The 21,303-nt window shown below is 46.7% G+C and overlaps 1 protein-coding gene across 1 annotated transcript in view; it reads left to right on the top strand.

The window, feature by feature from the left end:
- Window positions 1-21,303, top strand: part of LMTK2 (lemur tyrosine kinase 2) — a 39,355-nt gene that overhangs the window by 11,389 nt on the left and 6,663 nt on the right. Inside the window, exons 2-11 of the mRNA XM_065850538.2 lie at window positions 1,834-1,955; window positions 2,722-2,866; window positions 3,799-3,872; window positions 4,370-4,488; window positions 5,868-5,955; window positions 13,474-13,607; window positions 15,957-16,041; window positions 16,660-16,781; window positions 17,259-17,405; window positions 17,631-20,544. Coding sequence (XP_065706610.2) covers window positions 1,834-1,955; window positions 2,722-2,866; window positions 3,799-3,872; window positions 4,370-4,488; window positions 5,868-5,955; window positions 13,474-13,607; window positions 15,957-16,041; window positions 16,660-16,781; window positions 17,259-17,405; window positions 17,631-20,544 — 3,950 coding nt within the window. The remainder of the gene's footprint in view (window positions 1-1,833; window positions 1,956-2,721; window positions 2,867-3,798; window positions 3,873-4,369; window positions 4,489-5,867; window positions 5,956-13,473; window positions 13,608-15,956; window positions 16,042-16,659; window positions 16,782-17,258; window positions 17,406-17,630; window positions 20,545-21,303) is intronic.

The following is a 21,303-nucleotide window of genomic DNA, read 5'->3' as shown; positions in this document are numbered from 1 at the left end:
CCATCTTAATGAACTGTTAATGGCTTGCTGCCTCTTCAGAGGGGAGCTCTGCTTCCCTTTTTCTTTAAACTTCATTACTTTACCCAATTAATTGCTGTCAGTTCACACACTTCTCTTGGGAATTACAAAAGGACTGAGGTGACATAATGACCAGCAGCAGTAGAAGGACGTACTCCCTTGTGGGGAGGAGTGTTATTTCCGTAAAACACTTAGATTTTCGGTTTGGTAAATGTGCAATTCCATTACGGAAGGAATTCCAACTGAAATAGGTTATCTTTTTGATATGAAATAGCTGAATACATGTGCAGTGGATCTAACGTGTACGATAAATACAGCTTATGATTGTTAGTCCTCATTATGTCTCATTTTGAGTTAAATAAACCAGAAAACAGGCATAAGACCAGCAGGAGCTGGAATCCTCTGAGTTGTATTTGCCGTGAGAACTTGGAATTTTGGGGGTCGTAAGCAGCCTCCTGCGCTGGTGTGGATACATGGCACGGCCGTGCTGCTGGCGTCCCGCGAGAGCCGGGCGGAGCGACGCCTTCGTGGGGACAAATGACACCCTGCGCTGGATCAGCTAACGTGATTACGTGTAATGGACTTTCCGGTAAATGAGCCCCTTGTCAGGTCTTGAGAAGAAGCACTAAGATTGAAAGCGGTAAAGGAAATGTTGATAAATTGCTCCAAGTTTCAGTAGAGGCTGGTCGAAAAGACCATCCAGAAGATCCGGGGTTTGGGGCAGGGGAGGTGCTGCTGCGCAGCGATACCGCTCGTCTCCTGTGGCGAGCAGGGAGACGCTAACACTCACGTTGGCCGTGTGGGCATCGGGAAGGAGACAGCGTGCCAGAAACCTGGAGCGAGAGCTTGAGAGCTTTTGTGGTGGTTTGACCCGTGACAGCTGGGCTGCTGCCCTCGTAAGGACCTGCTCTGGAGTTAGTTTGCCAACAGCAGTCTTTGAACACACTGATGTATCTTGTGGATAATGAAGCATGCTGTTGGTGTCGGTTTGTGTAGTGATTTGCTCGTGCTGACTTTCCCCGGCGCGCTGGGTGCAGCGTTGGAGCGCCCGGGCCTGCCCTGCGGCTGGGGTCGGTGCGTGTTGGAGGGGGCGGTGTGCTCGCGCGTGCTTTGGTCGCCATCTCTTCAGCACATGGCCTGTGGTCACTTCTCCCTTGGGTGGAGCTGGTGGTGAAGGTGAGGAAGCTGTTTGGAAATCCTGTGGAGTTGTTTTGGAAAAAAAGCCTTTAAAATAATAATTAGTAAAACCTGATAACATATGTTTCCTCTTTTTTTTTTTTTTTCTTTGTAGTAAAGCAACCTTTTATTATTTGGTTTCAGTTAGAGCTTCAAAGGAATCTCTTACATTTTGTCTAAAGCTATATTACCTGTGTGTGTTACAGTAATTTAGCTAATGATTCACAAAATGCTTATATTTGCGGCTCAGGCAGTTTTCAATCTACGTAGTGAGGTTCTTCACCATGTGAGGGAAGTGAACATCAGGCAGCTGTTACCTTCCCCTTTTCTCGTGTTGATGGTGGCAAATGGAAACGTGCACGTGTGTTATCCAGAAGACTTGACGTAGGTGAATATCAGGTGTTGTGTTGAGAGCCCTCTTCAGAGGGTCTTCTCGGAGTTTTGCCTGGAGGTAATGAAGCGCAGCCATAGTTCAGCAGCACGGCTGTTCTGTTCAGTTTCATCTTATTTTTGATCGTATCTACAGAGTGTAATTTTCAAACTCCATCTTTTAAAGAAATGCAGATGGGTAGTATGTTTTGAAGGAACTTCTTATAATGCTAAATCTTTATCTAATGCTACCTACATGTTTCTTTCTAGGAGGAGCTACAGCTGAAGTTTCCTCCTCTTTTGTGGTTCTGTCCCTGTGCACCCTGGTAGTGCTGGTAATACTGCTGGCAAACTGTGTCTCCTGCTGTAAAGACCCTGAGATAGACTTCAAGGTAAGCATCTGAAGTTACACGTGTAACACAAGCGGTGTTGTTAGCCGCATTCTCATGTCCAGAACACTTGGCTGATTCTTCGTCCCGGTGCCCTGCGCTTGCTGACACGTCCGCACCACGGCACGCGCTGCTCCGGAACGACCAGGACCGCCTCTGCACGCTGTGCAATCTGCTGCAGACATTTGATTGAAGTATTTGGTCCGTGCTGTAGTAAAGATCTTTAGTGTATTTTCAGAATCATTACTAGGTATCAGGATCAGTAATCAAACTATACCCATGAGACAATTTTGTTGTAAAGAACCTTTTTGTTGTTTTTCTTAGTCTGCTGACGGGGTTTAAGACACTTTTGGGGGATAAGAATACTGAAAATGCATACCCACTGTAGCAGAACTCCTGAGAAGCTGTTACCATCAGAGAACAGTTACTTTTGGAACACAAGTTATCTGTGTTCCTAAAACTGAATTTGCTCTCACTGCTAAATATTTGACCTCGGCAGTTCGTGGTAATTCATTCAAAGCTGGGGCAGCGTTTAAAGTAAAAACCAAACCAGCCAACCAAACCCCCCCTTTTTTGTTAAAAGCAATGCTTGATATTTTAGTCTCTTTAAATCAGTAATAAAGTGAAAGTAAGCAGTAGAAAACTAAATATCTATTGGTTTCCTTGGAAAAAGCTAAGCCTCCTTAGCATTGCTCGTTCAAACTAAAATCAGTGTATTGGAGCTAATGTAAGACAAAGATCAGCTTGTTCACTAAGCTGTATTTTGCAGGAGTTTGAAGATAACTTCGATGATGAGATAGATTTCACCCCTCCGGCGGAGGACACGCCGTCCGTGCAGTCCCCGGCAGAGGTGTTCACTCTGTCGGTGCCCAGCGTTGCTCTGCCAGCTCCCGCCCACTTTCCATCTCGTGCAGGTGAGATCCCGGTGTTCAGTGAGGAACCAGGAGCGGGCAGTCGCGGTGTCAGAAATGGACTGTGGCTCATTAGGTTCACTTTACCGTAACAAGTTAATTGTTACAAACTTACACAAACTGAGTAAATTTATTTTGTGGAGTATAGGATAAAACGTGAAATGTTAGTTCAAAAACGTGAACTTACAGCAGGACACCATGTCAGGTAGCTGAAGAGAATCAAAGCCGCTTGAAGAAACCTCTCTGGAGTACTCTCTCTGTGGCTCTGTGTACGTGAGGGGTTTGAAGGACTCTGGGGTGTTGGCAGCTTCTGCCTGTTAGCAGTTTTCTTCATGGCGAAGTTGTCATCAGACTTTAGCCGTTAGCCCTAAATGGAGGCACTGGTAGCGGGAAAGGGTCCTCCCTCCGGACGGCAGCGGAAGTAGGGCTGAAGAGTAAAGCAGTTGGACCTTCTCTCTTGAAATGGCAACTATATAACTGTATGTGTTAAAATGTACGAGCAATGAGTGTTGTTCTTGGGTTTTCTACTTCTGTTTCCATAGGAAGCTTTTGTGAGTAGGTTATTTACTTGACCGAACTACAGGATATGATACACTTCATCTTGGAGATAGAACTCAGTCTTTTTGCTTTCTTACAAAGTGTGTTAGAAAAAATCAGAAGTTTACGTTTAGTGAGGAGAATGAGTGTGTTTTGTAGGAGCGTATTCTGGTGTGGGTTAGAAGCGGGGACTGAGAAAAACGTCACTTGGGTGCTGTTGTCACCATGTTACCTTCCTTCTTGATATGTGCCGAACCAGGTTTGGTGCTTCGTCTGAATGTATGCACGTAACTGGGAGTAACTCTTGCGGGAGCTTGCATTATTTCCTCAACAGTTAGATAACTTGGGCCATCTGAGTGGTTTAATACATGTTACATTTATTTCTTTGTGTGTGACAGATGGATCAAAGTCTCACGTTGCACGTCAGAGTCTAAACTACATCCAGGAAATCGGCAATGGCTGGTTCGGGAAGGTAAGCAGCTCTCAGTGTTGTTCTGCAGCGTGACTGGTTCCTAGAAGACTAGGCTACCGCGCTGCCTGTAGAACGGTGCTCTAAAACACCCCAGGTTTAGTAGCATAAGGAAGAACTGAAGTTGAAATGAGATGTTTCATTGCGTGTGTTTTTTAGCTAACCAGTGCTGCTCTAATTTAAGTGTAGTTTCTTACCAGAGCTACTTACTAAGTAGACATTTCACTTGCATGGATTTGAATTAGTACATTCCTGTTATTACCAATTCTTTCTAGTTAAAAAAAAAAAATCTTAAGTAAATAAGTGGTCTTCACTAGAAAAGACATTTTCTGAGAGTTGGTGTGTAGATGAGTTGTCAAGTATGGGTGTTTAATTATCAAAGCTCCATGCACTGACGAAAAAGGCAGAAGGTCTTTCTGGCAGTGTCTGTGGCTCCTGCTTTCTTTGCAGGCAGCTCCATTTCCCCCTGGGTTAAGGACACAATGGTTTTCTTCTTGCAGGTTCTGCTCGGAGAGATCTACACAGGCAGCAGCGTAGCAAGGGTCATAGTGAAGGAGCTGAAGGCAAGTGCAGGTCCCAAGGAGCAAGAACAGTTTTTAAGAAGTGGAGAACCGTATTAGTAAGTAATGTTTCACAGTGCGGTTAATTATACACTTCTTATTACTGCATATGAATTGTGGACATCTCTTTTGTTCAGTGTTATTGTCTCTACTTGTCTTCCCTTGTAACTGATGTGCTTGTTTTCAGAAAGTGAGAATACAGTCAATCCAAAGTGAGCAAAGCTGAGTTTGCTTAGAAAAAAAAAATAGCTTTTTAGTGAAGTGTTCGGTAGTTATTGTTCACGATGGAAAACACGCTCGGTCTGGTTTAGCAGATTCTCCTCTACAGCTGTGTGGAACAAAATCATCATCTCTCAGACTAACCTTATGCCTAATTGCCTGCCTCTGAGAACTGAGGTTTAAGGCCTGCGCTTGGCTTTACTGTTAGAAGCAGGGAATCTGGCAACACTTTGTCTGCTATCAGACACACATTAATTTATTTAAAGTTTCCTTTTTCAAAAATTAAATGTAACATAGTGATAAAACTGTTTTTGCTCAGGTAGTTTGCAAGGAGGCCCATGCATACAAAAAAACCCAGGGTTACTTTAATAGTCCAATAGTACTGTAGAAGTGAGAAATCCTCGATCTGACTGGAAATGCCAATAAACCAGGATTGTTTGGTGGTCTTTTCCTCTTGTGTTATGCTTGGAGGATACTTGCTTTAGGGGATTGAGCCTTTGTATATTGGAAAGGAATTTGGTATGTTAAAGGGAGTATAATTTCTCCCCCCATGTTTTGGGAATAGTGAGAATTCTCTGAAGAGCCAACTGCCACAAATTAGTGGCTCTTGTGGATGGGTGGAGAGAGGCACGTTGTAGCTCCCTGGACACATCTCGGTGTGTTTTACCTTGCCTGAGTGTGCTGTGAGTGCTCACAGAGAGCTTGCTGTTCTTCGTGCTTTCTCGTGTCCTAGTTAGACTTGCAGTGAGGCTTAAATTGTTGCCCGTTGTCAGAAGAAAAAATCTCAGGCCTTCTGCTGCATTGGCACACGCGTTTTTGAAGCAATTTAGGCAAAGTAACTGATCCAGCTGGGAGCTAACCTGGTTAAACAAGGTTTAGACTTCAGCCAGGTCAGTTCCTCAGTGCAGTTGGTGAACCAGTGGCACGCTCTGCTTTTTGGTGCCAGGGTGGTGACAGGATGAGTGTGCCTTTTTGTGGCAGTGCTGGATTTGTGGTTTTGAGACCTGAGTTTCAGCCGCTCTCAGTGGTAGCTGCAGCAATACAAAGGAGACTCAAAGGTGCAGATGGAATCGGTGGCTTTTGGATACTTGCAGTCTGTTCCTGGTGCCCCGGCCGGTGCCATGTGCTGAAACTTCTGGTAGGGATTTCACTGTGGTGTTACACTGCAAATCATGTATACTGTGATCTTCCTGGATTTAACTGTGTGTTTTCCCTCCAGCATTCTTCAGCACCCGAATGTTCTCCAGTGTATCGGGCAGTGTGTGGAAGCCATTCCTTATCTCCTGGTTTTTGAGTTCTGTGACTTGGTAAGTGTGCTTATACAAAAGGCTGCAGTTGCTTTTCTGTCGGTGTAAATTGTATCAGGTGTACTCACTGCCCTTCGCTCATTAAGTGCTTTGTTTTGTTTCTGGGAAACTTTCAGAAGACAGACAGCAAGTGTAATGTTTTGTTTATAACTCTTTTCCATTCGCTGTATAAGTTCTAGGTGATAGTGGAATGTTCCGAAGAGACAAATAGCTGTTATGTCTTTGATAATGGAATTATTGATCTCTTCTGGTCTGCCTGTGTCATGTAACGTGGAGCTTGGAGGGGAAGGGAGGTCAGAGAAGGAAGCTTACTATTGCAGCCCAAGTATCACGTGCACATGCTCACAATCACATCCTAAATTCTGTTTGCTGTCTGTGCAGCCTTAGTGTGCTTTTATTACCATTTCTGTGAAAATGTTAATTGAGGAAACAGAAGGAATTTCCTTCATTCTGCCTCCACCCCCTCCAGAGTGCCTAAATTTTACCTGTGCTGTACAGCTTTGGGCTGAAATGCACTGATGGGCTCACTTCCAGAATCGACAGTGAGTGTATTCTCATAGCCGGGGTTTTCAGTATCATCGTATTCTCTTCCTGATCCTTTCTGTGGCTGTGTTCTTCTTTCCCTGCTCCTCTCCCTTTCCTTCCCCCGCACCGTCCCCGGCAGCTGCCCTGCGGTGGTTCCTGAACACTGCAGCGTGGGGGGCAGAGCGAGGGGCGCCGCTGCCCCCCTGACTCAGCTGCCCTGCGGTGCTTCCTGAACACTGCAGCGTGGGGGGCAGAGCGAGGGGCGCCGCTGCCCCCCTGACTCAGCTGCCCTGCGGTGGTTCCTGAACACTGCAGCGTGGGGGGCAGAGCGAGGGGCGCCGCTGCCCCCCTGACTCAGCTGCCCTGCGGTGGTTCCTGAACAGCGCTGCAGCGTGGGGGGCAGAGCGAGGGGTGCCGCTGCCCCCTGACTCAGCTGCCCTGCGGTGGTTCCTGAACACTGCAGCGTGGGGGGCAGAGCGAGGGGCGCCGCTGCCCCCTGACTCAGCTGCCCTGCGGTGGTTCCTGAACAGCGCTGCAGCGCGAGGGGCGCCGCTGCTCCCGTGGCTCAGCGCCGCGCGGCCGCTCAGCGTCACAGAGCCACAGCACGTTAGGGGCTGGAAGGACAGTTCACAGAACCTCCCTCAGCCCCGTGTGCCGGGCACGTCTGGGAACTGGCGTGGATGTTGGGAGAACGGGTTGGCGTGCCTGTCTAGAGACCTGGAACCAGGCCCGGTGTAGAGAGTCTTCAGAGACTGAAATTTGGATGTGGTGATGGATCCGTGGTCTGGAAACACTTGAATTGCGTTATTGTAGCATAACACGTTATTAGAAACCACACCAAGCCGGAACTCAGGTGGCTATCCAGACATTGTCTGCTTGGAAATGTTGTGGTCTGGATATCACTTAAAGGAGAATTTCTTGAAAAATGGCAAGATGGAAATGAACTCAGAAGTTCATACATATGTTATTAAGAACTAAGTTTTTTCAGAAGTAAGATAGTTTGCGTTGATAAAATTCAGCAAGATCCCTTTTTGTTAGCTCCGCTACTGTAGAATTTTCCTTTAAATTGGGTGCACAAATATGGTTCTAGTTACTTCCGTTCCCTCAAGCAATTTAACTACAGTTAACATGAGCTGTTGAGTTTTCTTGAGAAACATCAGTTAATCTGTGACCTTAAATAACTGTAGTTTTCATTACTGCTCTTTTGCTCAAATTTATTAGCTATGGTAAATTAATGAGGCAAAAGTGCTTCTAAATGGAAGAAGCGCCTGAACTTCTTAAGTGACTGATCAAAGTGAAATGTTCCGTTTTTGCTAAGGATTAAACAGTAAGTGCGGAAGGTTATCCAAATAATGGTTTTTCTAGTTTTTCATTATGTAGAGATGGAATACTACTTACTGGTGTTTAAACCTGCTACTCCAACTGGAAGTTCTGTAAAAGGACCCTTGAAAGAGAATTGCATTTTATAGAGGCTAACAGATATACATCCAAATGTTTAATCAGATTTAATTGCTGTCACGTTGTTAAATACTTGTGCTATTTAATCCAACTTTGAATTTGAAGACAGAGTAACTTTTAGAAATTGCCCTACTTTAGGTATCCAGCAGAAAAAAGTATCCTTGTGTGATGCCTTATGATTAATGCCAGGAATTGTCATGATCCTACGGAGTCATCTGGAAAGGATTTTACTTAAGGGGATAAAATAATTTTTACTTTAGCTGGGGGCAATAAGCTTGACAGCCAAAATGATACTTTATAAATTCAAATGTATTTAGGTAATTTCTTCAAAATGGAAAATATATGTCTGTGCTAATTTCTATTCCCAGTGAAGTAAAACTTGATTTTAGAAAACTATGTATTACAGTGAGTTGAAGATGCCTTCCACACCGAAAGTCTGGCTTGTTGGAAGAGCTCTTGCTCGGTAGAGCTGGGTGTCCCTAGGCAGCGCGGCGGTTTGTTCCAGCGCACACCACCAGGCCGGGCAGGGGACAGCGGTCCCGCCGTGGCTGTGCAGGGACAGGGGTGCCCCGGGCGCACCCACGGCTGCGTGTGTTCTGGCGGTGCTCCCAGCGCCAGCCGGGGCAAGGAGGGACCTGGAGACCGGAGCAGTTGACAGAAGCCGGACGGCGCATTCGCAGTAGAAGATGCGGCTGGATCGCTTTCTATGGGAGACAGGTTCTCAGTGGAGCATCAGGAGGCTGATATTCTACAAACTGCTTTTTATCGCTGTGCCTGGGGTGGCAGTGACTTGGATTTTTCAGGCTTTTAATAAGTGATCTCAAAAGCTGGTAGCTTCTCTTGTACTGTTTTTCTGAAATTGGGAGAACTGAGGGCTGCGGATGTGCCTCCAGAACACGGCAGGGTCTGCTTGCTGAGCAGAGACCGACGGGGCGGACGCGGCTGGGGCGCTGGGCCGCAGGTCCTGGTGTCTGAGGTGGCCGTGTGCGGTGCGCATGGGAGCGATGTGAAACATGCTCCTGTTCTGCTAGCAGTGGTATAGTGCTATGGTAAAGCTCTTCACCTGCTGTTATTGGTGCTGGATATGTATATACAAAAAGGAATAAACTTGGTTTAGTCCCTTGTACTTACGTGATTAAGAATTTGATGGTTAAGGAAAAAAATGATACATATGTCACCTGTGTAAACATCTTCAGATGACAAGTTCTTTGGAGGTTCATTTGGTGATGTAGATTTCACTTTGCAAGTCTGGCATATTAAGCAATGAAAAACGTGGCTGTTCTGCTGACCAACACGGTCTAGAGCAGGGTGCCCAACTCGCTTTCGCCGGGGCCACATCAGCCTCGCGGTTGCCGTCAAAGGACTGAATGTAGTTTTAGGGCTGGATAAATATAACTACTGCTCCATTACCCAGTGAAATGAGTTGGGCACCCCTGGTGCACCCCTGCTCTAGAGGGTACCGCAATCATCCTCACATTCCTTCCCATTCGTAGCCTGTCACAGCAGGTCCCCCTTTTGTGACTTTTCCTGCTGGGATGTGTAGCCTTTTAGGGGCCACTTGACCTTGTCTTGGCCGCCCGGGCAGCCCTGTTGGGTCATTGGTGCCCAGGCTCCTGGCACTGGAAGCCCTCGGTGCTGCAAACGGCAGCGCAGATGCCAGAGCTGGCTGGCATGGCAGCACCCTTGAATGTCATACAGGTTAGCTTGTTCTCTTGGCTGTGTCAGTGGCTCATACACTTCTGTCACTTCTGTTACTTGAGATGGTTTGGTTGTATATGCAGTCACTGTATTTGCCACCGTTTAGCATATTTCGTAATGTAATCCAGGTTGCTCTGTGACCCTGGCTTAGCAGAGCTGGGCAAGGAGCAAGAGGTCAGTTGCACATAAATGATTTAAGGCTTTTAAATCCTTATTTTCCTTTGCCTGTGTTAAAGTTGCTTTTAAAATGGTAAATATAAAAAGAAATGCTCAATAAGTTCTTAAACCACCACACCCTCCCCCCCTCCAATATTAGCTTGCTTAGTACATTGGTGCAGTCCTCTATGAATAGTTAACCGTTCACTGTCAAACGTTGTAGAATGATGCCAGGTTAAAAATAGCGGTAGCTGGCTTATTAACTTTAACATATTACTGAGCCATGTGTGGCCAGCATTTTGTCAGCACAGCAAATCCTCTGATGGATTTGACACAATTAATGAGTAGAGGAAAGCTGTTCACGTGTGGAAGTAGCGCATGTAGTGTGAGGCCGATTTACCTGTCACGTTCTTTAAGGAATTCATCAAGTCTTCAGTGTCTGGGCGGCCGCACTGGGCGCCCCTGTGCCTGCGCTGGGGGTGCTGCTGCTGCCGGGACGTGCTGCTGTGCTTGGGTCGTTTCTGTGCCGGGTGCCCCCGTGCCTGCGCTGGGGGTGCTGCTGCTGCCGGGACGTGCTGCTGTGCTTGGGTCGTTTCTGTGCCGGGTGCCCCCGTGCCTGCGCTGGGGGTGCTGCTGCTGCCGGGACGTGCTGCTGTGCTTGGGTCGTTCCTGTGCTGGGTGCCCCTGTGCCTGCGCTGGGGGTGCTGCTGCTGCCGGGACGTGCTGCTGTGCTTGGGTCCTTCCGTCCTTTGGGTTTTTTCTGATCACTGCCACTTGAGAACATCATTTTGAATCAAAAAAGAATTCTTAATCAAAGAGTTCAACAAATCTATTTAATGGTCATAGTCAATATCAATATGCGGCAAATAGTAAAAATGTCAGTGGTGTGTGGTTTAAAAAAGAGGGGGTTTTGCCAGTTGATGGTAACTTAAGCAATCATGTCTGTTGGGTTCAAAGACTCTTCGTGCTTTCAGAACTGTTTAGTATTTCATAAACTTACACATGTCTAAAGAAATTTCTGGTGGCATAGGTGCTCTATCCATACATTGCTTTCAGGCACTTCAGTGCTAGTGACTGCAAGTACTTAAACTGCAGAGCAATGCTGAGGGGCAGGGCCAGGATTTGGGGTTGTCTGAGAACTTCAGAGCAGGAGTGGTGTGGTGGTGTGTGGCTTGGTGGGAACTGTTCAGCAGACAATTTGGTAACCTCTCCACTTGTAAAACCCTGTGGTCGGTACCTGCTGGTTCAGAAAGTCACGTCTGCTGTTTGCTTGGGGCGTCACATGAACCAAATGCGGAGTTTGTGCAAACAAGAAAACTGCTGGAGAGTGTTGCCTGTAGATCCGCCCTCGGCTTCTGGCTGTTACAGAGATGTTACACCATGTTTCAAGGCGCTGGATTTAATACAAGTTGTATTTCCTACAGAAGTGTGTACCTACATCAGTTATTTAGTAAATAAGGGATGCCACATAGCACTGCTGTTCCTAATGCATTTAAAAATTAAAAAGTAATTCCTTGGTGCATCTCAGACGTGCCAGGAACTTAATCCACCGGGGACAAACCCTGAGTAACCAGTCGCTGTGTTCTGAATGACGGCAGTTTCTGACCTAGCTCAGGCATTTGCTGCCACCTAGGGCCGGCTGAGCCCAGAGCGCCGTACTGGCCTGGAGCCAGGTGCCCACCTAGAGCCGGCTGAGCCCGGAGCATCGTGCCTACCTAGAGCCAGGTGCCCACCTAGAGCCGGCTGAGCCCGGAGCGTCGTGCCCGCCTAGAGCCAGGTGCCCACCTAGAGCCGGCTGAGCCCGGAGCGTCGTGCCCGCCTAGAGCCAGGTGCCCACCTAGAGCCGGCTGAGCCCGGAGCGTCATGCCCGCCTAGAGCCAGGTGCCCACCTAGAGCCGGCTGAGCCCGGAGCGTCGTGCCTGCCTAGAGCCAGGTGCCCACCTAGAGCCGGCTGAGCCCGGAGCATCGTGCCTACCTAGAGCCAGGTGCCCGCCTAGAGCCGGCTGAGCCCGGAGCGTCGTGCCCGCCTAGAGCCAGGTGCCCGCCTAGAGCCGGCTGAGCCCGGAGCGTCGTGCCCGCCTAGAGCCAGGTGCCCACCTAGAGCCGGCTGAGCCCGGAGCGTTGTGCCCGCCTAGAGCCGGCTGAGCCCAGAGCGCTGTACCAGCCTAGGGCCGGCTGAGCCCGGACTGTCGTACCCGCTCGGGCTGCACGACTGCTCGGTCTGAGCTCTTTGGAGCTCCACTCCAGTCAGTCTGCTCTGGCAAGGTAGGAGGGGGTGTGTGTGCGTTTGTATATAATGTCTATACTTATATACGTGAGCCAGTGTGATATTAAAGCTGTAATTGTAAGGCACAAATATCTTCTGGGGAACATTTTAAAAAATACAATTCTGTTGAGTACAAATACATAAATGTTACCTAATTAGTAGCTAAAAACAGGATAAAGAGAATGTAATGAAAGCTTCTACAACATTAAGCAGGGTTAGAAGTTGTGTATGCTTTCCCCAAGGTTGTATAGCCACTTGGAGCATAAGCAGGACATATAAAGCAGATGAAAATATAATAGCTACTTGTGTGTTCTGTAGAATCTATTTGTGTTTTAAAAAATTAAAATGAAGTTTTACACAAAGTAATGTCTGCTTTCAAGTAGACTGTCCCATTGCTTTTTGTTTTATTAAGTGTAACCCATGTTGGTCCACCAGTCACTCAGCTCTCACCGCACTGCTGGATTTCAATGCACCACACAGACGTCTGCTGCTTGAACTAACAGAATTCTAAATCGTCGTCATTTAACCATATCGAGGAGAAATCAGATGCTTCGGGTACAGCTCCACGAAGCACAGGAGCGGCGGGCAGGACGCCGGGTGACGTTTTGGCGCCGGCCGGTCCGCGCGCTCCCCGGCCCATGCCCAGTGCAGCCGGGCGGTGCAGGGAGCACCTGGGGGCGTAACGTGTTGTGCAGCTCAGTATGAAATCACGCTCTGAAATAACTTGCCAATCTTACAGGAAGTCTGTATTTGAAATAAAAAAATTAGGAGTTCTAGGTTAAAAGTTCAGTTGTGGAAGTAGGGATGGTAAAGCATGAGAAGCTTGTTCTTTTCATTTGCTTGGATTCACTGACTTTAGTCTTACTTTTCCTGAACACTTGACATCTTCCAGTTATTTTCCCTCTATTTCGAGGCCATTCTCTTTTTGGTGGCTTCTGGAGCTCTCTCTGGCCTCGCTGCCGGTGTGGCTGCTGCTCAGTGTTGCCTGGTCCAGTGGAACTGGACTCTTACTCTGCTCTTTGTGGCTAAAGCTCTGGGGAACCCTTTGCTCTGGTCTCCTCCACCCTCTCGCATGTTCCGGACAGCCAGCCGTGCTGATTTGGAGAATGTGAAAACTCATTTAAAAACAGAACCTCGTCAAAGTCTGGTTTTTAATGGAAGGCGTTATTGTCTGGGAGTTTCGTTTTATGTGACTGTCTGATCTATGATGTTAATTACTCAATGATTTGACCTAAAACCCTTAAAAGGACAATACCATAATCCTTAGATAAGTTATCTAAGAATCCTTGTGGAGGCAGGAAACCTACAAAGAATCTTTTTATGAAGCACAAACGTGTTTAGTTGGTTCTTCAGTAAATATTTTTCAGATTCAACCAACATACAAGGCTGATCAGTATTTTCAACTTCTTTTGCAGGGTGACCTAAAAACGTATATCTGCAATGAGCAAGAACATGTGAAAGGAGATGCTCAAGTAATGCTGCTCCAGAGAATGGCGTGCGAGATTGCTGCTGGCCTTGCTGTAATGCATAAACATAATTTTGTGCATAGGTATGATCTCCAGATAAATCGGTTTTAGTTGTGACGCGCTGTAAAATTCACGTAGATACTCGTGAGAATCCTGGCGTATTGAGGGCTGTGCGCGCACCAGCGTCCACGCCGTGCGCGGATCCCAGGCAGGAGGGCGTGCTGCCCTGCGCACGCTGGAGCGGGGGCAGAGCTGCGGCTCCGCCCGGCCCAGCGCTGCCCTGTTGTGTGTGCAGCCCTGGGGACGCAAGGTGTAGTTTGATTAGTTCTTGGTCCAGGTAAATTTGTTCTGGTTTTGGGGGGGGGTGGTGTTAGAATGAATCTTGCCTGCTGTGTGGTTTTTAAAGCCGTCCAGAACTTGGTTTGATGATGTTATCTTAGTTACTAAACGTGGAAAAAACCCTGGAAATGCCACCTTTCTAATGCAGTAAGGGAGCAGCTGACTTCAGATGGGACATCTGCCCGAAGCAGGTGTTCTGTCACTGAACTGTCGTTGATGTAACGTTGTAGGCCTCGGAATGGAGGTACACAGATTTAGAGGAAATTGCTGTGGGAGAAAAGATCGGTTTTAATGGGGGGAAAAAATGTTGGATGTATTTATTTTTGATTGAAGTTAATGCAGTCTACAGTGAAAGGATGGCAGTAGTAGTAGTAAAAGGCAGGGGAAAAATGTATTCACAAAACTAATTACTGAGAAATATGCCAAGATTTTTTTCTTTTGCTTTAAATGCAAAGGTGTTAAGGATCTGGAAGACATCAACCTTAGACTTGGAATGACTAAAATATTAACTAGTACCTGATAGAACCTCGGGTAGAGCTTATCAGTACGCATCTTGCTGCTTAGAGGAAGCAGAGACCTTTCGTTCAGGGAGAAGCTGAACTATTAAACTAAGTCTGAAAAGGCGCGAGTGTAAAGCAAGAGCAAAACCCCGAGAAAACCCCGAAGCCTGGAGGCAGCTGGTGGGCAGGGCCGGTCTAGTAATGGGTTGAACAGTTCCGTGTGCCCTGAGTCGAACCTCCCAAACCGAGCGATCGCTGTGTCCTGCAGTGCAGCAGCAGAGCTCTATAGTATTAGATTCAACAGTGAGTTTCAGTGAAATACACTTAACCTGGATAAAAAATGACTCTGCGCATCTGCAAGATTCTCGTTGTAAGTGTTTACTTCTAGCAACGCTATCCTGATGCTGTCAGAGTAAGTGGCAAAGCTCCAGCATCAGTGATTTTGTTGTTAGTGGTAAATTCAAGCAGCCAAAAATATATTTTTTTCTTCCAGGATATTTATTTTAAAAGCATAAAAGAGGTTGGGAAGCTTTTGAGGGTTACAAATGTGTTCCTGACCTGTACAGTTCAATGATTCTGGAAAGGAAAACGTTTTCCTCTCTTTGAAGCAGGGAGACTCTGGCTTTCGGGTCCTTTGTACTTCAGAGACGCTTTTTAAAGCCCCCCAGAAGCAATGGCAGAATTCTGCCGGCGCACTTAATTGCCTGGGCCTTCTGTGAAACGCTCGAGCAGTTGGTGCGTGGCACTCCCTGCCCTCCCCGCGGCTGTGGGCAGTGAGCGGGCAGCCCCGGGGGAGGCACAGCGGGCTTTAGGAAACAGCAGCAGCACCGGGGCTGAGAGTTCTTGTGGTCTGGTTTGTGGTGGAAACCGGGAACAGCTCCTGTGTGTAGTCAAGAGCTTTTTGGTGTGTTTGTGAGAGGACTTTGTGAAATGCATTATCCTTCCTGAAATACATCACTTTTCCTGGTGGTGTTTTTCAAAGTCTGTCTGTAGTTCTAGTACAGATGTAATGTATGGTTGTGTTTTTAGAGGAACTCATCTGTAGGTGTAAAATATTAGTACTTGCTTAGTATGGCATTGTAAATTGTTAAGTACTTAAACCTGATCTGAATTGTTGGTAGATTTTGCTCTTGGCAATTACAGTGCAGGGCGTGCAGTGGCCAGCGCTGGGGACAGAGGAGCCTACATCACTCCTGATGCGCCGCCTAGCAATCTGCATCACAGGGACGTTAGTGGAATGAAATAATTGCATGCAATTCTGGGTGTAATTGGGTGACTCACTGAACACATTTTGGACTGTTTTTGAGGGGCAGCATCATAGTCTAGGGGTTTTGTATAGAATCTTCAAGTGTGATTGCCTTGTCACGATGTTGAATTTTCTCTGGGTTGCAGAACACAGATTCTGCTTCATTGTGTGGCTCGAAGTTGATTCTCTCTTGCAAACATTTTATTTTAGAACTCTGGTGGCTTTTCAGTCGATAGTTTAAGCGGTGGGCTGAGTGTTGTAGGAACTGTCACTGCTGTTACCCTCGTCTTCGTTTGCATCGAAGGTTTCTTGGCTTGGTCTCATTATGTATTTGTTTGCTTTTTCAGTGACTTGGCCTTACGGAATTGCTTTCTCACGTCCGATTTGAATGTCAAAGTAGGAGATTACGGTATAGGATTCAGTAGATACAAGGTGAGTTAATCTAGTCATATACTGCTTTTCTTAAAGGATTTGGGGCCTAAAGGTTATAACAAGCATACCCTAAAGTTATAAACTGATACCAGATTGTCCTTTATCTGAATAATGGACTTTCAAAGTGTAACTGGCAAATAACCGTAGCAAGCTCATGTAACAGGACAGATGAGCTTCCAAGAGATGAGTGGAGTTTATGCTTGTAGAAGGAAGCTTCTGGTTAAATCGGCCTTTTTTTAGGGACTATTTACACTAGTCCTACAACATGTACAAATACGGTTTTCATGTTTCAAGAAAGAAAAAATTGAATTCAATTTCTTAATGAAAATGTTCGAAGTACTAAATGTATCAAGAAAGTGAAAAAGTCAAGTCATTAATTAAGAACGTTTTCCGAGTACCACCCGAGCAGCAGGTGGCGTTTGGTGCCTCCGCCGTGCAGCGGCCAGCGGCTGCCTTTGCGTGCTGCCGTGTTCTGTGCTGCGGGGGAACGCGGCTTCCTCTGAGTTCTGGTTTCTTGCATAGGGATCGCATAAAGCCGTATTAAGGACTGTCAGCTTCTGGAAGTCGATCGGTGTTTGTTCAGGCTTTTTCAGTTGTTTTGTTTGTTTAATCATTTAGGAAGACTATATTGAAACAGATGAGAAGAAACTTGTTCCTCTGCGATGGACTGCACCCGAGTTAATCACAAGTTTTCAAGACAGACTGTTATCAGCAGAGCAAAATAAGTACAGTAACATATGGTATGTAGTAGCCTTTAGAATAACTTCAATGAGAGATTCTCGAGCATGTTTTCAAATGTTACACAATGGAGTAAAAAATATTTACAGTTAAACTGAATATAGGCCTGGTGCACTGCTCTTCTGTTTCAGCAGACGTGCAGTAGATCCTAGTGTTGGATTAGCCATAAGGGGTATTCGTCTTGCTTCTCGAAATATGCATTTTCTGCTTTCTTAATGTGTGTGGGGTTCTTCCATAGGTGAATCGTTTGAGGCCTCTTGTATTTAGTTGCTTCCTTCTTCACTGCCTTCAAGCAACTTCATTCTTGAGGCTTCTAGTGTTGTAAAATAAAAGGAGTTAACAGGTTCTGAAGTTATCGAGCCAGTAGGAGAGTGATATTTGCTTCTTCTTGCAAATTATGCTTTGCCTGCTCCTGGCGGTTGTGGAGGATGAGCTGTACAGACTGCCGGGAGGCTGAGCGCTGCGCTGCTGTCTTGCAGGTCGCTGGGGGTCACGCTGTGGGAGCTGTTCGAGGCGGCGCGGCCCTACGCGGAGCTCTCCGACGGGGCGGTCCTGGCCCGCGTCGTCAGGGACAGGCAGGTTAAACTCCTCAAGCCGCGTCTGGAGCAGCCGTACGCTGACAGGTGGTAAGCGTAAATGCTTTTGTTTATTGTTAAAGCTGCTAAGTAAGTTTGAAATTGCTATATGGAATCTGAATTGCTATATGGCAAAGAAACCCTAGATAAAGAGGAGTTGCTACAGATAGAAATTCTTTGCAGTGATGTTGTTGCTCCTTAGCCTGTTAGATGTCCGAATTTTATAAATTCCTTTTCGGTGTGAAGCCTACTGAAACGTGTTTCTTATTTCTGTAGGTATGAAGTTCTGCAGTTCTGCTGGCTGCCTCCAGAAAAGAGACCGACAGCAGAAGAAGTGCATAGACTTTTAACTTACCTTCGCATGCAAAGCCAAAGGGACTCGGAGATCGATTTTGAACAGCAGTGGAATGCACTTAAACCAAACACCTCGAACAGAGAAACAAGTAATTCTGCGTTTCCAATCTTGGATCACTTCACAGGAGACAGGCTGGGCCAGGAGATGGAGGAAGTCCTCACTGTAACAGAAACAAGCCAGGGTCTCAGCTTCGAGTATATCTGGGAGGCAGCTAAACATGATCATTTTGACGAACGTGGCCACATGAACCCTGATGAAGCGATGACTTACACAAGTATTTTCTTCCCAGTGGAGGTTTTTGAGAGGTCCCTTTCGGAGCAAGGGTCAGGAGCACAGGACGGAAGCGGTCAGGAAGCGTCCCTGGCTGTCCCTGGGGTGCTGCCTGTGTTCGATGCGCACAAGCTCTCTGTTGGAAACGACTACTACATCCAGTTAGAGGAAAAAGGCAGTGGCTGCAGCGTGAACTTTGATAACCAGTCAGTTGTGCTGACTACAGAAGTTGATCATCAAGAAGCTGTACAAGAAAAAAGTTCTCATTTCACCGTTCTCAGGGATCTTGATGTTGAAGAATCCAGCACTGACGGGGACTTCTTCCACTACAATACAGATCCTAAAGAGGATTTTCTGCCTGGCGCTGGTAGTCCAGAAAGTCCTTTCCAGAATATCTTTAATGACATTGACAGATCAGAGGAGCTGACAAACAGAAAAATACTTGGTTTTGCTGAAGCAAGTGATGTTCCTAAGGACTTTAAACCAGTTGCTGTAAACTCAAACACAGATGCTAGGAAGGCTGCAGACCTTTCTGAGAAGCAGCATTCTGGTCGTGCTTCTGAGAATGAGAGAGTTTCTGCATGTGAAAATCTCTCTAACCAGTCTGACTTGGTAACCTTAGAAGAACTTTCTGATAACTTCTTATTTCTTCAAGAGAAAAACTTGTTAACAGGGTTATTGTCTAACAAAACCAGTGGTGATTTTGGGAAAAAAACAGATGATGTTCTAAAAAGTATATTAGAAACCTCAAACAGAAGCTCTGTGGAGCCCGAGCCTGTGCTTGCTGGAAACGCACAGGTCTTGTCTTTGATCCATGGAAGTCTTGGAAGAATGAAGGATGAAAATTGTAACCCAGTGGCAGTGCCTGAAGAGCCGAGCGGCCGGAGCGCCGCGGGGACGCGGGCCTTCCCCAGTCCCTCTGCGGCGCCTGGGTCCTGCGGGAAGCGGGCACGTCTTCCTCGTCCGGAGGACGACGGAAAGCTTGTAAATGTGGAAGTCAGCAAAGTCGTGTCCTGTGACGCTGGTATCCTCTGTCAAGAAGAGCTATCCAATGATGCCCACAACAATAATGTTGGAAACAATCCATATTACAGTGTTGCTGTCGAAACAGATGAGTGTAATGCACAGATGAAGCAGGGAGTGCTTGTCAGGCCTGATGAGAAAGCTTTCAGTAGAGAAAAATGTACTGAGCAGGAAGATACAAAAAGAAACTTGCAAGAGAAGTCTCCAATGTTAAAAAATGGTGAATGTTTATTGGAGGAAAACCAAGAAATATCAGATAATTTTGAGAACTGTAAGGATGTCCCTGAAGAGGTGACCTTAATTTCTGTTACTGCTTCGGACTGTACCAGTCAGGATAGTCTCTTGGAAGACAGCCCGCCTCCTGTGCAAGCCGTGGAACAAGCCCTGGAGACGCCGGATTCGTTGGATTCTTTAGATGTAAATGAGGTTTTAGAATCTTTACAGGCTCAGAGTCCTCAGAAGCTTTTGCCACCCGATAAACCTGCTGACAGCGGCTATGAAACTGAGAACCTGGAGTCTCCGGAGTGGACTTCCCACCTGGCCGTGGAGGATGCGGCTGGTGCGGATGCCGCTCTCTGTGCGGTCAGCGAGAGCAGCCACAGTGCTTTGCCTTCCCATCCAGTCATCGTCGTCTCAGAAGCAGCAGCTTGTTTGGATGCTGTGAACAGCAATTTTGAAATAACCCCAAAGGTTTTTCTAGGTGGAAATCAGAACTCGTATAGAGACTCTGCCTATTTCTCTGATAACGATTCTGAGCCAGATAAAAAACCAGAAGAGGCTGTGAACCTGCCAAGAGAGGCTGTGTGTGTTGTCCCTTCAGACAGAGGAGAGGGTGATCCCGAGGAGGATTGCAGTTTTGGAGACGGACAGCGGAAGTGTGATGTAAGCAATTACCAGGAGATCAATCATCCCAATGCAGAACCAGAACTAAATCACAACTCGGAGGTGCAGGAGGTGGGTGTAGGGGTGCGGGGCTGTCCTGGTGAGTGGGCCGAGGCGACTCTGAATGCCCTGGAAGCATCAATGGAACATAACCTAAGGGATGAAATAAAAGTATCTGAGGCTTCCCATAAAACCGTCTCTTGTGTTGGCACTAACACTTCAGAGCTGCTTTCACACAGAGACTTAAAGGCCGTGCATAACTTAGAGAGTCCTCTGGAACTGAGTAGCAGTGAGAAGTCCTTCTATCACATCGAGGGACAGAAACTGAAGGAGCCAGATATTGAAGGAAAGTACCTCGGCAAACTCGATGTTTCTGGAATGCTTGATCTAGAGGATGGCGATGATGCGGATGAGGAAGATGAGAACAGCGACTCTGAGGATGACATGAGGACTTTCCATGTGCATAGTCTGAGTTCTGACAGTGAAGATGAGGCTGTTCATCAAGTACCCGAGATACTTAGCGACAAGGATGATGGCAAACATCTGAGAAGCTTGTTGAAACTTCCAAAACCTCTTAATGAAAGGCAACGTGAGCACTGGAAAAATGAGAAAAAGGCTGTGACATTCTTTGATGATGTGACGGTCTATTTGTTTGATCAGGTATCTTTTATTTTAATTACAAAGTAAAGTTTGTATTGGTTTGGACTTCTGAAACAAGATGTGGTAGAATAGCCTGATATTTGTGGGCACGGCGTTACGAGACGTGGTTGGCAGGGTCAGCTCTGGTTTGGTGGGAGGTGTTTCCGTGGCCGGGCACTGCTGAGTGTCGGCCCTGACCCAAGGGAAGGGGTTTGCTTGGGCAGGGCTGGTGGCCAAATCCGTTTGGAGCCCTGACGGCATGCGCCGAGCGCAGCGTGGTGGTTACACGCTGTATGTGATTGATGTGTGAGGCAGCATCGTTGTGGACCGGACTGGATTAATTTATTTTACCAGAATGTTGGTGTAACTTTACTGAAGCAGCTTATCTGTTTGATGAGTTAGAGAACTTTGGCTTTGATTTCAAATGCCTTTTCAAAAGAAAAGAAAGGGGGAGGGAGGTGTGCAGAAAACCCAACGTTAGTTGACATTAAGGTAAATTTACCTTAAACCTTTATCAAAGATGAGAACAGTATTTAGATGGTAATGCTGCTTTTTACTAATCCAGTGTGACTGAGGTTCAATGGAACACGGGTCTGCGTATGAATTCAAGGTTACCTTTGTTTCTCTATCTGCTTTATCAATTTGTAACTTGTGTAACGTGATACAGAGGGGATTTCTATTTTAACATTATGGCACCTAAACCAGTATAGTGAGTTTGAAAGAACAGTCGCATTGTCAAGCTTTGGAAGTGTTGCTTATGGTGACGCATGTAAGTGTTGG

This window comes from Patagioenas fasciata, chromosome 15, assembly GCF_037038585.1.
Source record: "Patagioenas fasciata isolate bPatFas1 chromosome 15, bPatFas1.hap1, whole genome shotgun sequence".
NCBI lineage: Eukaryota > Metazoa > Chordata > Aves > Columbiformes > Columbidae > Patagioenas > Patagioenas fasciata.
The sequence above is the reverse complement of the archived record's forward strand: the minus strand, read 5'-3'. Positions and strand labels throughout refer to the sequence as shown.